This window comes from Mus caroli, unplaced genomic scaffold, assembly GCF_978045245.1.
Source record: "Mus caroli unplaced genomic scaffold, Mus_caroli_1 scaffold_18, whole genome shotgun sequence".
NCBI lineage: Eukaryota > Metazoa > Chordata > Mammalia > Rodentia > Muridae > Mus > Mus caroli.
In genome coordinates, this window is record NW_028227273.1 from 85,326,257 (window position 1) to 85,341,614 (window position 15,358).

At 42.2% G+C, this 15,358-nt stretch overlaps 1 protein-coding gene across 5 annotated transcripts in view; it reads left to right on the plus strand.

The window, feature by feature from the left end:
• Prkn (parkin RBR E3 ubiquitin protein ligase) overlaps positions 1–15,358 on the plus strand; it is a 1,247,011-nt gene that overhangs the window by 600,488 nt on the left and 631,165 nt on the right. For all 5 annotated transcript variants that reach the window (XM_029471043.2, XM_021186390.3, XM_021186389.3 and 2 more), the window contains one exon: positions 14,529–14,612. In XM_029471043.2, coding sequence (XP_029326903.1) covers positions 14,529–14,612 — 84 coding nt within the window. The remainder of the gene's footprint in view (positions 1–14,528; positions 14,613–15,358) is intronic.

Below are 15,358 nucleotides of genomic sequence, written 5' to 3' on the forward strand. Positions count from 1 at the left end.
ATGTTGTGCAATGATCCAGTCAATATAATTAGCCAACTTCTAACGGTCATCATTTCTTTGTGGTTGTCTTAGATAGGGTTTCATTGCTATGAACAGACACCATGCGTGACCAAGGCAGCTCTTATAAGGACAACATTTAAATGGGGCTGGCTTACAGATTCAAAGTTTCAGTCTGTTATCATCAGGGCAGAAGCTTGGCAGCATCCAGGCAAGCATTGTGTAGGAGGAACTGAGAGTTCTGCATCTTGTTCCAAAGACAAACAGGAGAAGATTGGCTTCCAGACAGCTAGGGTGAGGGCATAAAAGCCCACACCCACAGTGACATGACTACTCAAGCAAGGCCACACCTCCTAATAGTGCCGCCACTCCCTGGACCAAGCATACATAAACCATCACAGCAGTGAAACAACAAAAACAAGCAAACAAAACACTCTTCAAAGCACAAACGGTTTGAAGGAAACTATTACTTCTCAGGAGGAAACTGTTCTTGTATTTTTAAATTTTTGTTTCAAAAATCATTCATGACATTGTGTGATTTTTGTTTCCAAAATCCTTTATGGAATAGGTGTAACTGATGGACGTGAAGTACATTGTTTAGGAAAAATGCTGAGTTAATCACATGTGACGTACATGGGACCTTCTGATAGGTCAGGAGAATGGACACAGTGCCCAGAAAACCTATATGCGGCCGAAGGGAAAAAAAAAAAAATATGGCCCGACTCCATTAGATCAAAACCTTGAGCCCAGGGGAGAATGAGTAGCGTAATCATGTTTTCAGGACAAGTTTTTCATTGTTGTTAGTTGTTTGGTTGATTGATTTGTTTTTTCAAGACAGGATTTCTCTCTGTAGCCTTGCCTGTCCTGCAGCTCCTGTAGAGCAGAGCTGGCCTTGAACTCACAGAGATCCTCCTGCTTCTGCCTCCTATGTGCTGGCATTAAGTCTGTGCACCACCACTGCCTGGCTAAGGAAATTCTCACAGAGAAGTGGGGGCCATTGAAACACTTTCATTGTTGTTGTGAACCTCAGACAATCTAAAGCAGTCTCCAGAAAGCCCAAATTTACTTTGTTGGCAGGGGTGGGGTGGGGGTGGGGTGTTCCTCTTGTTTCTAACTAGAGCATAAAGAAACAGGCCAGAGTGAATTTTAAAGGTGAGTGGGCCTTAATTATAACTGATTCGTGAGATAAAAGATTCTGAACAATAAGGGGAGGGTGTGCAAGGAGAGGGAGAGAGAAGGAAGAGGGGAGGGGAGGATGAGGGAGGAAGCAGTTGAAATTCAGATGAACAGCAGTAAATGTACAGACTAGAGCTAAGGCTTCATTTGTATTGAACTGGACCACGTTTTGCTTTGTTTTGTTTAACATAACACAGAAGGACGGACTCTCCTGTGGCCCTCAATTTCCTGCCTTCATCATTTTGAAGAAATCTTGCATTTTCCAGAGTCTAAAACACCACTCAGTAAATACAAGAATTTGAATTCATAGCCTTAGAAATATGGCTTAAACCTCCGTGAGTACAGGATGTCATGAGGGACCAGCAGGCAGCCCAAAAACTGCTGTGCGCTCAGTGTCTTCATCCAAGTTTCACCATTCCTTCCACTTTTGACAAACAATCTTCCTCATGGCCTCTGCCAAGTCCTTCTCTCAGCAGCTGCCCATGGAAGCCCTACAAGGCCTTCTAAAGCTGTCACCCCCACCACTCCAAGATGTCTAGCTTCCAACCAGTGGCCAAAAAATGCTGTCCCCAGACTGAAATATACTCATGGGCAGTAAATAATGTTGAAGCAACAGAAAATTGAATATAATATAATCTTTTTTATGATCTCAACCATCTGCTATGTTATTTCTTCCTTTCCCTTTCTAGAAAAGCAAAAGTAGATGATCAAGCCATAACTCAAACTTGAGCCTTTTGAATCAGAGATCCAAAGTAGCCTAGGACAGACCTTAGATTTGAAAACCAAACAATAACATTTATACAATGATGGCATCTGTCCAACCTGTAGAAATCTCCATTTCTTATCTCATTTAATAAGCAGAGACCAGTCTACAGTGTAACTGCCAAGACAGCTGGGGTGAGGATAGACCTGCATGCAAGTATTCTTTAGAGTCACAATGGCTAGAGATACTATGCTGACTTAAACCACCTCTACTCTGAGCTTCACGGAATTGCCCCCTCTGCAGCAGTCAGATTATTTTTGGTGGAGAGCTTGAACAGATGCTCCTGTGGTTCTCCTAAGTTAAGCCTGTGAAAAGTGCATAAAACCCTGATGTCTGTCTCTGGAAGGCTTTGTTTGTCTTCATTGTTTAAACTCAGTGTAACAGGGCAGAAGGGCAATCCCTGCCATTGAAGCCCTACTATCCCTGGGATGTGCCTTTGGCAGAACTGTCCTCACTTAGTGCTGTGATTGAAGGCATCCTCTGGGCCAGGAGGAGTTTGATAGCTGGGAATTATAAAGGAATAAACATTGTTTAGCATTTCATGCATTAGCCGTAGTCATACCTTGGGAACTCGGGAACAACCCCATTGATTGGTTATGCCAAAATTCAGCAGAATGCTCAGCCAGAACAAGACTCTATTCCTGGGCAGTAATGCAAATTTTAAAAGCAATTGTCCCCTATAATTCCTCTGCAAGGGAAATGTATGGCTTAAGCATTTCCTGGGAGACACCTGACATTTTCTCTTAGTTGTGTCTTTTATTTTACTTTCATTGTATGAGTGTTTTATTTTGCATGTGTGTCTGTTCATCATGTGTTTACCTAGTCCCTGTGGAGGTCAGAAGAAGGCAATAGACACCCTAAACCATCCACTCTGTGGATGCTGGGAGTCAAACACATGATTTCTGCATGATCAGACGGTGTTCTTAACCACGGAGGCATCTCTCCAGCCCCCAAAGACACTTAACTTTTGATATATGAAATACAACTTAGTGTAGGAAGTTATGTCTTACTAAGTTATGTCAAATTATGTCTTATATACTATAGAGTTATTCCAGTTCTTTGGTGGACTGTCCAAAGCCAGTTGAGGCATTCTGTTTAAGCCATAGTTGAATTACACAGCAGCTTCTGCTAGTCAGAACAGGTGTACATGTCTGCTCAGATGGACATCAGCAGCAATAACTGCAAATTGACTGCTATGTATGTTTCTACTTGGAAGTGTCCCTGAGCTTGTGAGTGTGCAAAGTGAGATAAATGCGTGGATCCACTCCTTTCTACTATTAATAAGTCTCTTCACTGACTGACGATATGTATTACTGGTTAAGGGGTCTCAACCCGCTTAGCTCATTCATTGTCTTACTTGACCATGAACTCTATTCACTATATTTTCCTAATAGTAAATTAGTAGTAAAGCTTAACAATATGAAAACAACTAGCCTGAGCTGATAGAAGCATTTGTACAGTTTTGAGGTTCCAAATTTTTGTTGGCATGATGGGACCTTGCCATAGCATCCCCTAATGCATATTTACGATTTACTATGTGTAGAGCAGTAAGCTGGGCACTTCTGCCTTATGACAAGGATACCAGTGTTGTTCCTGCTTTAGTATTAAGAAGCATCCATCTTTACTTGGTGATTCTAAACACAGGCATGCTGACTCAGCTGTGAAAGATATCCAAATATCTATTTCTACCGAGTTGTGCTTTGAGTAACTGTGAGATAGATTAGTATGTTTAGAAAATTGTGTGTAAATAACTGACTGACTGTGTCTTAATGGTAGATACATAAGAAATTCTACAGGTGTAAGATATTGCAACAGTGCACCGTGGGTTCAGTATTCATATTGTCCGTCCTGCTCAGAATTCTTCCGCCCTCACAAAAGCTCCCTTTTCCAGTCTGAATGCAAGTCAGTCTTCTTGGTTTGTTTGTTTGTTTGTTTGTTTGTTTGTTTGTTTTTCAATTTTTTATTAGGTATTTTCTTCATTTACATTTCCAATGCTATCCCAAAAGTTCCCCATATCCCCCTCCCCCCCACCCCACTTCCCTACCCACCCACTCCCACTCCTTGGCCTGGGCATTCCACTGTACTGGGGCATATAAAGTTTGCAATACTAAGGGGCCTCTCTTCCCAATAATGGCTGACTAGGCCATCTTCTGCTACATATGCAGCTAGAGACACGAGCTCTGGGGGTACTGTTTAGTTCATATTGTTGTTCCACCTATAGGGTTGCAGACCCTTTCAGCTCTTGGGTACTTTCTCTAGCTCCTCCATTGGGGACCCTGTGTTCCATCCAATAGATGACTATGAGCATCCACTTCTGTATTTGCCAGGCACTGGCATAGCCTCACAAGAGACAGCTATATCAGGGTCCTTTTCACAAAATCTTGCTGGCATATGCAATAGTGTCTGGGTTTGGTGGCTGATTATGGGATGGACCTCCGGGTGGGGCAGTCTCTGGATAGTCCATCCTTTCATCTCAGCTCCAAACTTTATCTCTGTAAATCCTTCCATGGGTGTTTTGTTCTCCATTCTACGACATTGGTCTTCCTTCCTCTTGATTTTCTTGTGTTTTGCAAATTGTATCTTGAGTATTCTAAGTTTCTGGGCTAATATCCACTTATCAGTGAGTGCATATCATGTGAATTCTTTTGTGATTGGGTTACCTCACTCAGGATGATACCCTCCAGATCCATCTATTTGCCTAGGAATTTCATAAATTCATTGTTTTTAATGGCTGAGTAGTACTCCATTGTGTAAATGTACCACATTTTCTGTATCCATTCCTCTGTTGAAGGACAGACTTCTGGGTTCTTTCCAGCTTCTGGCTATTATAAATAAGGCTGCTATGAATATAGTGGAGCATGTGTTCTTATTACCAGTTGGAACATCTTCTGGGTATATTCCCAGCAGAGGTATTGCTGGATCCTCTAGTAGTACTATGTCCAATTTTCTGAGGAACTGCCAGACTGATTTCCAGAGTGGTTGTACAAGCTTGCAATCCCACCAACAATGGAGGAGTGTTCCTCTTTCTCCACATCCTTGCCAGCGTCTCCTGTCATCTGAATTTTTGATCTTAGCCATTCTGACTGGTGTGAGGTGAAATCTCAGGGTGGTTTTGATTTGCATTTCCCTGATGATTAAGGATGCTGAACATTTTTTCAGGGGCTTCTCAGCCCTTTGGTATTCCTCAGTTGAGAATTCTTTGTTTAGCTCTGTGCCCCATTTTTTAATGGGGTTATTTGATTTTCTGGAGTCCAGCTTCTTGAATTCTATGTATATATTGGAAATTAGTCCCCTATCATATTTAGGATAGGTAAAAATCCTTTCCCAATCTGTTGGTGGCCTTTTTGTCTTATTGACAGTGTATTTTGCCTTACAATTGCTTTGCAATTTTATGAGGTCCCATTTGTTGATTCTCAATCTTATATCACAAACCACTGGTGTTCTGTTCAGGAATTTTTCCTTGTGCCCATATCTTCAAGGCTTTTCACCACTTTCTCCTCTATCAAATCAGTGGCCTTTCTCTGCACAAAGGATAAACAGGCTGAGAAAGATTAGGGAAACAACACCCTTCACAATAGTCACAAATAATATAAAATACCTTGGTGTGACTCTAACTAAGGAAGTGAAAGATCTGTATGATAAGAATTTAGAGTCTCTAAAGAAAGAAATCGAAGAAGATCTCAGAAGATGGAAAGATCTCCCATGCTCATTGATTGGCAGGATTAATATAGTAAAAATGGCTATCCTGCCAAAAGCAATCTACAGATTCAATGCAATCTCCATCAAAATTCCAACTCAATTCTTCAATGAATTAGATAGGGCTATTTGCAAATTCATCTGGAATAACAAAAAACCTAGGATAGCAAAAACTCTTCTCAACAATAAAATAACCTTTGGTGGAATCACCATGCCTGACCTCAAGCTGTACTACAGAGCAATTGTGATAAAAACTGCATGGTACTGGTACAGCGACAGACAGGTAGATCAATGGAATAGAATTGAAGACCCAGAAATGAACCCACACACCTATGGTCACTTGATCTTTGACAAAGGAGCTAAAACCATCCAATGGAAAAAAAAAGACAGCATTTTCAACAAATGGTGCTCTCTTAACTGGTAATTATTATGTAGAAGAATGTGATTGATCCATTCTCACCACCCTTGTACAAAGCTCATGTCTATGTGGATCAAGGAACTCCACATAAAACCGGAGACTCTGAAACTTATAGAGGAGAAAGCAAGTCAGTCTTCTAAGCTCAGTTGAGGATGTAATTCTTTCACAAGTTTAGGTCAACTGCCACTACTATGTGTCCTCAAGAATCGATGTGGCAGTTATCTGTTGAACCATGTTTATTCTCTTGAAGATGAAAGCTTTGTTTCTTGGTTTTAAAAGTTATTTTATTATGAGACATCATGACAATGTGAATATATTTTGTAATAAGAACACAGGGTCAAATATTTCACGTGGTAAAGCAAGATCTTGGTTCTGAAGATGGTCAAATCAATGGAGAAGATGCAGGCCCTTTCATGAAGACCAAAACTTTGATACAATAGTCAAGATGAGTTTCCAGGACTGAGTAGGAAAGCCAAATCGGTTCCTAAGTATATTCAGAAACTGGGTACAGGGCCCAGGTTTCTTTGAGAAAGTGACCTGAAGTCACCCTAATGTGCACACAGATCATCAGGCTGAGGCTCTGTACTGGCTAGTTTTGTGTCAACTTGACACAGCTGGAGTTAGCACAGAGAGAGGCTCTTCAGTTGAGGAAATGCCTCCATGAGATCCAGCTGTAAGGCATTTTCTCAATTAGTGATCAAAGCGGGGAGGTCCCCTTGTGGGTGGTGCCATCTCTGGGCTGGTAGTCTTGGGTTTTATAAGAGAGCAGGCTGAGCAAGCCAGGGGAAGCCAGCCAGTAAAGAACACCCCTCCATGGCCTCTGCATCAGCTCCTGCTTCCTGACCTGCTTGAGTTCCAGTCCTGACTTCCTTTGGTGATCAACAGCAATGTGGAAAGTGTAAGCTGAATAAACCCTTTCTTCCCCAACTGCTTCTTGGTCATGATGTTGTACAGGAATAGAAACCCTGACTAAGACAGGCTCAGAGGTCTCAGAATTAGTGGCTCATTTCAGGGAAGCAAGGTCAACGTGGGGCGTGGGGACACGCTGTGTAAACAACACAGCTCTATATGAACACAAGGTTATACCCAACCATTACTTTTATCATAATCATTATTCTTCTAGAGATTAACTAGAAGTTGTCTAATCATCTTGCTTCCTCTAGTTCCTTTGTACACTAAAATGCACAAATATTTTCAAATGAGGGACTTTTAAATTATTAATATAGCATTAAAATAATTTATGAAACATATCAACAAGGACTGGACTACTAATCTTAATATCATAATCATTATTTCTTCCAAGTAATATTTGCTTTAAGTAATTAGTAGCAGGAAGTGGAAACTAAGAGCTATGACTCTCTTTACGTAGACTGCAGTGTTCTCTTTTTCTGTAGAGTCAATTCAACAGATGTCAGTAGCTCCGCATTCAGAGACAAAGGTCAAATGTCCCTCTTCTAAGAATCACAGGATATAAAGTCAGGTTTTAAAAGAATATGCCCTTTCATTTAAGTAAAGCATGCCTCTGTTTGTTGTTATAAAATGTGTGGGTTTTTTTTTTTTCTTTTTAGAAGTTTGACTTACAAGAATAAATAGGAACTCATTGCTGGCTCCATCCAGCATTTATGTTTTAATATCTCCTAAGTTATGAAAGAACAATTCCAGGAGATAGTTGAATTATTCACATGTTTGAACTGGCAAGTGTGCCCATGACAAAGTCACACCTGAGCCCTTGGCACCAGGTCACAGATGGCATTATTCTTTCCTTGATTTCCTAGAAATGTCTTTCTCCTCATCACATAGGGTGTGATAGGGTGTGGCTTTGGTGTATTCAGATATGTCATAGCATTGGTGTTTTCAAAGATGACCCCAGCAACATCTCCCAGCCTGCCATCCATGTAACTCCTCTTGCATATGTAGAGGACCTGTGGCTTTTCTCTAAGCAAGGAAGATCAGTGAGTGTGGTGAGGGCTGTGACTGTCCCTGACCACATAACAGGACACTGCACTGCAAGAGCCTAGAAAGCCAGTCTCTGCATTTGATGAAGGAGTCTCACCTAGGTGAGGCTCTTAGCAAATCCAAGGACCGTGGGACACTTCCAGCCAATAGGCAATACATAACTGATACCCTTCAAGTAATTCTGTCAATACCCCATTGTGCCCATGCATATTTTGATGGATATTGGGAGAGGTGCTCAAGTTTAGGGCCACTATGAATATTAAGTATATTCACATTTAACTCTTTGCACGTGTTTTTTATTATGGTTAAATAGGAAGCTAGTGGTTGAGTCCCATTTGAGCTATATGTAGTACATATAACAATGATTTTAGTTCACATTCTCACCCTTCATGTGCACACGTGTTTGCATGCCTGTGTGTGTGTACAGCTTTGTATGTGTGTGCATACATGTATGTGTAGCTATGTATATGCGTGCATGCATGTGTATATTCAGTTATAGTTGCTTTATATCTTGCCTATATTTGATACAGGCATATAAAATATATATTTGAATGAGTTTCCTTATTTTATTTGAACTAACTTTTACAGTATTCCATGGAATTTATATATACAAAAAATTGGATAGTGTGTGTGTATGTTTGCATGCATATCTTTACATATATAAACATATATAATCTATCTATATATATGTATATATATGTGTGTGTGTGTTCAATAAATATTTGGTACATTTAATGCTATTTTGCTTCCCAGAATTTTTCCTTCACCCCACCCCCTTTCCATTTGTCATTATTGTTACCAACCTTTGCTGTAACCAAAGCCTTATACTTTGAAGCAGAGCAGCATTAAATTTCCTGGAGGACGATGGACCCATAGAACAGCACTGGGTGACAGATGGAGGCCTGTGTTTTATTAGAGTTCCATGCCATCCACTACAGCGAGTGTCCTGTTCCCCAGGGATGGTGGCGCCTAGGGAAATGGAGACATGGGAAGAATTTAAAAATACCCCGTGGAGGTCAGTCAGTCCCCTTAGAATTAGCCTCTCAGGGCTCAGCCATTGCTAAAACAAACAAACAAAGACATACATTAACAAATAAATCTTCTCAGGCAGTTCTATTTTGAGAGCTAAGAAATAATACAACAGATGCCATTTTTGGAAAGTCAGCAGGTACCAGGCTGTGTGGAAGGTATCTTCTGATGCCCACAACCCTGCTGCTCTGCTTGAAGGCGGTGCTCACCTCCGCACTTCTCAGATCTGAGGAGTTAAGCTTGGAGTGGGTCAGTGACCTCAGGCCAGGCGTGTGGCTAGCAGCGAGCAGCAGCAGACCTCTAGGCTTTTCAGCCGTCTTCTCATCCTCTATGGCAAATGGAGACACAGGGATAAAGGAACGACCCGCCCAGCCCTCAGAGTGTGGCTGTTGGAAAGATGGCCTCACTGTTCTGCAACCATGTTCAAATATCAAGTTTATTTTAGCCCCTCCAGTTTCATTGTACTTTAAATTACGTCTAATTACTTTTTAAATGCGGCACATGTGACAGTACTTGTGACAGACATATGAGATGCCTGGTACAAGTACAGTTAAATAAAATTATCCTGCGAGTAACATGTGGGGCCATTGTGCAGCGGGACTTCATAGTACCATTTCAGAGAGTGGCGCTGGTAATTTATTTTAAGCAGTGATGCAGGTGCCTCACAAGAAGGAGCACCACTCTACAGGGCTCCTTTAGATCATCCAGGAAGGGCTAGTTGGATCTTCATCCGGACGATATTTGAATATAAAACAGCCAGCTAAATGCTTCTGTTTTCCCCTTGGTTGGGCACTGAAAAACGTAGTCAAGATGAGTTTTGGATTAGTTCTGTAACTTTTAGAAATAACTTTAAAAGATCACACTTTGTGGATTTTTTTACTTGGGATCGTTTTTTTTTTTTTTTTTCTGATGTGCCCCGCGGATGTGTTTTGTCGGGGCTGCTGAGATAACATGTCTGTCCCGTGCTTGCCACACAATCAAAAGCTGAAGGACCTGAGCTTTTCCTCCAGACACCATGGAAAACAGAGGCACAGTGGCCCACTGATAGCCCCGGCATCTGAGGGGAGATGGAGATGCTGGAATCCCTTAGGCTCAATGGTGAGGCTAGCCAAATCGGTGAGACCCAGACCAATAAGGGACCACATCCCACAAAATCAGGTCTGATGGCTCCCGAAGAACATGGGAAGTTGACTCTGGCTTCTACACACATGTACATGCACGTGCACAAGCCTCTGCACAAACATACAGAGGAACATTAAAACAGAAATGTTTAACATTCCACTTCATGCTTTTCTGCGGGGTTGGTACAGCTAGGTCAGTTTCTTCCCTGTGGCCTCTAGTTACTGTTTCCACACGCTGGTGAGCCGCTGCTTCCAATCGCTGCCTCTCTGTGCTCAGGGGGACACCTAAAACTTTCTTCCTTTTTTTTTTTTTTCCTTTTTTTTAATTAGGTATTTTCTTCATTTACATTTCCAATGCTATCTCAAAAGTCCCCCGTGCCCTTCCCCCTATTCTCCCCCCTCTCCCACTTCTTGGCCCTGGCGTTCCCCTGTACTGAGGCATATAAAGTTTGCAAGACCTAGGGGCCTCTCTTCCCAATGATGGCCGACTAGGCCATCTTCTGATAGATATAGAGCTAGAGACACGAGCTCCGGGGTACTGGTTAGTTCATATTGTTGTTCCACCTATAGGGTTGCAGACCCTTTCAGCTCCTTGGATACTTTCTCTAGCTCCTCCATTGGGGGCCCTGTGATACATCCAATAGCTGACTGTGAACATCCACTCCTGTGTTTGCTAGGCCCCGGCATAGTCTCACAAGAGACAGCTATATCAGGGTCCTTTCAGCAAAATCTTGCTAGTGTATGCAATGGTGTCAGCGTTTGGAGGCTGATTATGGAATGGATCCCTGGGTATGGCAGTCTCTAGATGGTCCATCCTTTCGTCTCAGCTCCAAACTTTGTCTGTAACTCCTTCCATGGGTGTTTTGTTCCCAATTCTAAGAAGGGGCAAAGTGTCCACACTTTGGTCTTCGTTCTTCTTGAGTTTCATGTGTTTTACAAATTGTATCTTATATCTTGGGTATCCTAAGTTTCTGGGCTAATATCCACTTATCAGTGAGTACATCATGTGAGTTCTTTTGTGATTAGGTTACCTCACTCAGGATGATGCCCTCCAGGTCCATCCATTTGCCTAGGAATTTCATAAATTCATTGTTTTTAATAGCTGAGTAGTACTCCATTGTGTAAATGTACCACATTTTCTGTATCCATTCCTCTGTTGAGGGGCATCTGGGTTCTTTCCAGCTTCTGGCTATTATAAAACTTTCAATTGAAGGAACTTCTCCCTTGATATCTGGGTCACAGCCAGTCATGCCAATGCATAAGCTTGTATGATACCAAAATATATGCCACCATATAGAATTGGAGAAATACTTTTTGTTATAATCATATAGAGTATCATTAACTGTGGAGACGTTCAGATGGCTTTTCCCATGGAGGCATTGACAGTAAACATCGGTTTTGTAGGCCTCAGAGTCTGGCTGTGAGAACATATGTACATTGAGAGCTCTCATGCCCACCTAAGGCCATATACCAGTGAATGTGCCATGTGCCTTTAGTTATGAACACTACTCTTTGAATGTTACATGATTTCCAAGTCACATACAAGAGTACATTCTTTACTGTGCTTTTCAATAATTAAAGAATGTGATGACATTTCCCAGGCCATGAACTTAGTATAAACAACCACTGGTCTGATTGGGCCCAGAGGCTCCTGGTTTGTTCATTTCTGCTGTGGTGTGACCGGTGACCCTTCCTCCAACCCCCAATGGCTGGAGAAGATTGTCTTGGTGACTAATTGTTTAGCATTGTGTCCTGATGCTTGTAAAGATGCAGAGAGCCACCAGAAGGACCCACAGGAATGGGCAGTGATGAGATTCATTGCAGCAAAATGGCATGAAGGAAAAATCTACATACAGATAGGCACAGGGGAGAGGGCAGAGCCCCCTGGGAGCCAGTAGGAGCTGGTCATGCAGGCATTCTTGCCTAGAGATTAGCAGAATTCTAGACTGCCCGAGGGGAAGGAGGTACTGAACATGAGTCACATCCATTGTCTAAGCAACTCTGTAAATCACCCACATCGTTGATGCTACTTCTCAAAACCTTCAAATTCCCAAACATCAGCCAAGAGCCCACACTGAAGCAGACCTCCATAACAACAGTAGGCCAGGGCTTGCTTTCTGCACTCTTTCTGGGCTTAGCAGTAACTTGTAGACTAGCTATCTGAAGGTTCAAATTCCAGCTGCTATGGAATGACAGTTTCTTTCAAGTGGAGCTCAGACTCCTACAAGTCCTGCTTTTGTTTTTTGTTTTTCCTAGCATTGTGTGTGTGCACACATATCTATGTGCTTACATACATCTTGGGCATGTGTTGTTTGTGTGCTGTGGCATGTGTATGTAGTACATGTGTGTGTCTGTATGTGTGTCTATATTTATGTCTGTATGATGTGGGTGCACATATGTATGTTCATGGTGAAGAAAGGCCAAGCGTGTAGACTCCAGGCAGAGGCTCTGGCCTGTGTACATATCCACTAGTTCTGCTGGAGACTTTCTGAGCTCCTCAGGCTAATTCCTGGCACTGAAATGGTCCTCAGGCTGGCCCGTGATGACTGATTTACTTCCTGCCGTGTAAATGATAACTCTGCATCCATTGCTTCTTTGTCCAAATGTTCCTCCACCTGGCTCCAGGCCACTGGCTGTCAGACCACCTGTGCCCAGAAGCTCTGCCGATCCTCAGCTGTCTCTCCTCTGTCCTTCCTATCATACTTATGGAAGCACTGGCCACCCCCTGGCTGTCTCTCAGAGTCCCGTTGTGAGCTGTACCCCTCTGCCTTCTGCTGTCATCTGTAAACCATCACATTCCTGAACTCTCTTTCCATCACTGGGATCCCCAACATACTTTTTACCATTCCCATTGGATCAATGTAATTAAAGGTTAGAAATATGCTCTGAGACTTGAAGGGATACTGAGACTTTAGGATATTGTGTTGATATTTGTTTTGAAGCAGCTAAGCTGGCCACTTTCTCAATATATTTAAGGATCTTCTGTTTATGAAAGTCTGTGGCTACAGGATGCCTCTGCCCCCTCTCCTATTCCCTTTCCCCATTATTATTTCAGTCCTCGGTCCCTCTTTGGCCCTACAGGTATAGATGTATCCTCTGCTGGCTCTTGAATATCTCCAGAAATGTGGGATCATCATCTCAGCTCTACAGTCTCAGCCTCATGAGTCATTTGTGTTAATGCAGATCGAGAGTTTAAGCTGATATCAAATGATGCTTTAGAAGAGACCATGTACACATGCGTGTGTGTGTGTGTGTGTGTGTGTGTGTGTGTGTGTTCATGTGTGTGTGCACATGGTTGTGGCCCCAGAGCAGCAGGGACAGGAAGTACCTACGCATGTATTCAACACTACCCCTTTCCATGTAATTCTCATGTATATTCTCATTCAAATTTTTAAATATTTAAAATTTCAGTAAACTTTAAAAAAATATTTTATTAAAATAAGGACACTGCTGCCTGTCAGTAGTGAGGCGACCATGACGTGGAGCGATGGCTTGAGTTGTTTCTCCCTCATTATTTCCTTATAGAACTTTTAACAGCTGCAGTGCTGCTCTGACATAAATTTGAGAGTAAGAGGAGTTAGTGTTACTGCATGCTATTCTATGTAGTGCTACACATCTGCATAGCTCTCCAGTGATCCAGGTTGTTTCCCATTGGTTAGTGCTATATTCAAAACATCTTCAAATAAAATATATCATGTTCTTTCTGCTCTGAATGCTTTGGGCCTGGATCGACTTTTGAAACCCAAACAGTAGTAGAACAGACAAAGACTTTTTATCCAATAGAAGGACCTGTTACTCAAATGTTTGTTTCTTGATTACTAGAATAGGGGGGTTCAATCCCCAGTGCCTCTCTATGTACTGGAATACTGTGTATAGACCATGTCTTCTCTAGAATCCACATGCAGTGAAGGAACAGACTCCCACCTCAGCAACTGCCATGACACTTGTGGGGTCTTGACAGCTGCTGTAAAGTGAGTAGACCAGCTGGAGAATATTGTCACAACTATGGGATGGCCTTCCAGATAGCAAAGTTTAAACAGGGCCCTCAAGGAGTCAAAGGAATGGCAACCAGACCTGTTTAAGCCAAATACCAAATAAAGTCCTATGAATTTATGGGGTCACTCATGACCTAACAGATCCCACAAGAATGTCTGGGGAAAGCCCCGACTGTGTGTGTTAGCCCCACTCTCAAGATCGCTGTAGTCTTGTTATTTCATTATCTCCCATGATTCCAATGGGAAGGCATCACAATAAATAAATAAATAAATAAATAAATAAATAAATAAATAAATAAATAAATACGTTTCCATTTCTATTGTACACAAGGAAATGATGGATGGTTTTCACTTGGTTTTGGTTTTCTCTTTCAAAGGGCCCATCTTGCTGGGACGATGTCTTAATTCCAAACCGGATGAGTGGTGAGTGCCAGTCTCCAGACTGCCCTGGAACCAGAGCTGTAAGTGTCTGACTAAGTTAATTATTATGAATTTAGAATACAACCTCCTCCTTGGTGCCTATGTTAGAATAGAGGCCAAGAGCATCAGCTGACTTTCTCCTCTCTAGTCATGGATCCTATCAAAAGTGGAGTCACATCCAGATGTGATAACCAGTTCACCAAGACTCTCCCAGTGTTCATACCTTCAGCCTTACTTCCCTAGGAGCAGCCACTCTGGTGATGTAGGAAGGCAACTGAGAGAAGCTGGGAGTGAGGGAGCTGCTCTCCCTCAGGGATGAGCACAGCAATCAGTTGTTCAGCCATGAAAACATACATACGAGTGACATCATAAAGATGAGCAGGTTGTATTAGGAGGATGGATAGATAGACAGACAGACAGACAGACAGACAGACAGACAGATAGATAAATAGATAGACTAAGTTAATTGCCATTGGTCATTAACTTAACCTCAGTCCCTCCCCTCACCTGGAGCTTGGAGGGAGAGTCTGAAAGTCACTGGATTAAAATCCTGCTTCATTCTTTCGGTGGAAAAGTCCTGTCTTGAAGCTTCCCAGATACACCAGCCTCAAGCCAGCTTATTAACATGAAAACGATGCTTACCAGCTGAAACACCCCAAGGATTATGGGATCTACCTGCTAGGAAACGGGTGCAGACTCAAATGTGTGTTTCAAGAGTAACTGTGGAAACGTGCCCATTTAACAGTCCTACAACAATGTTCACTGGTGATTAAGGAAAAGCCAATGA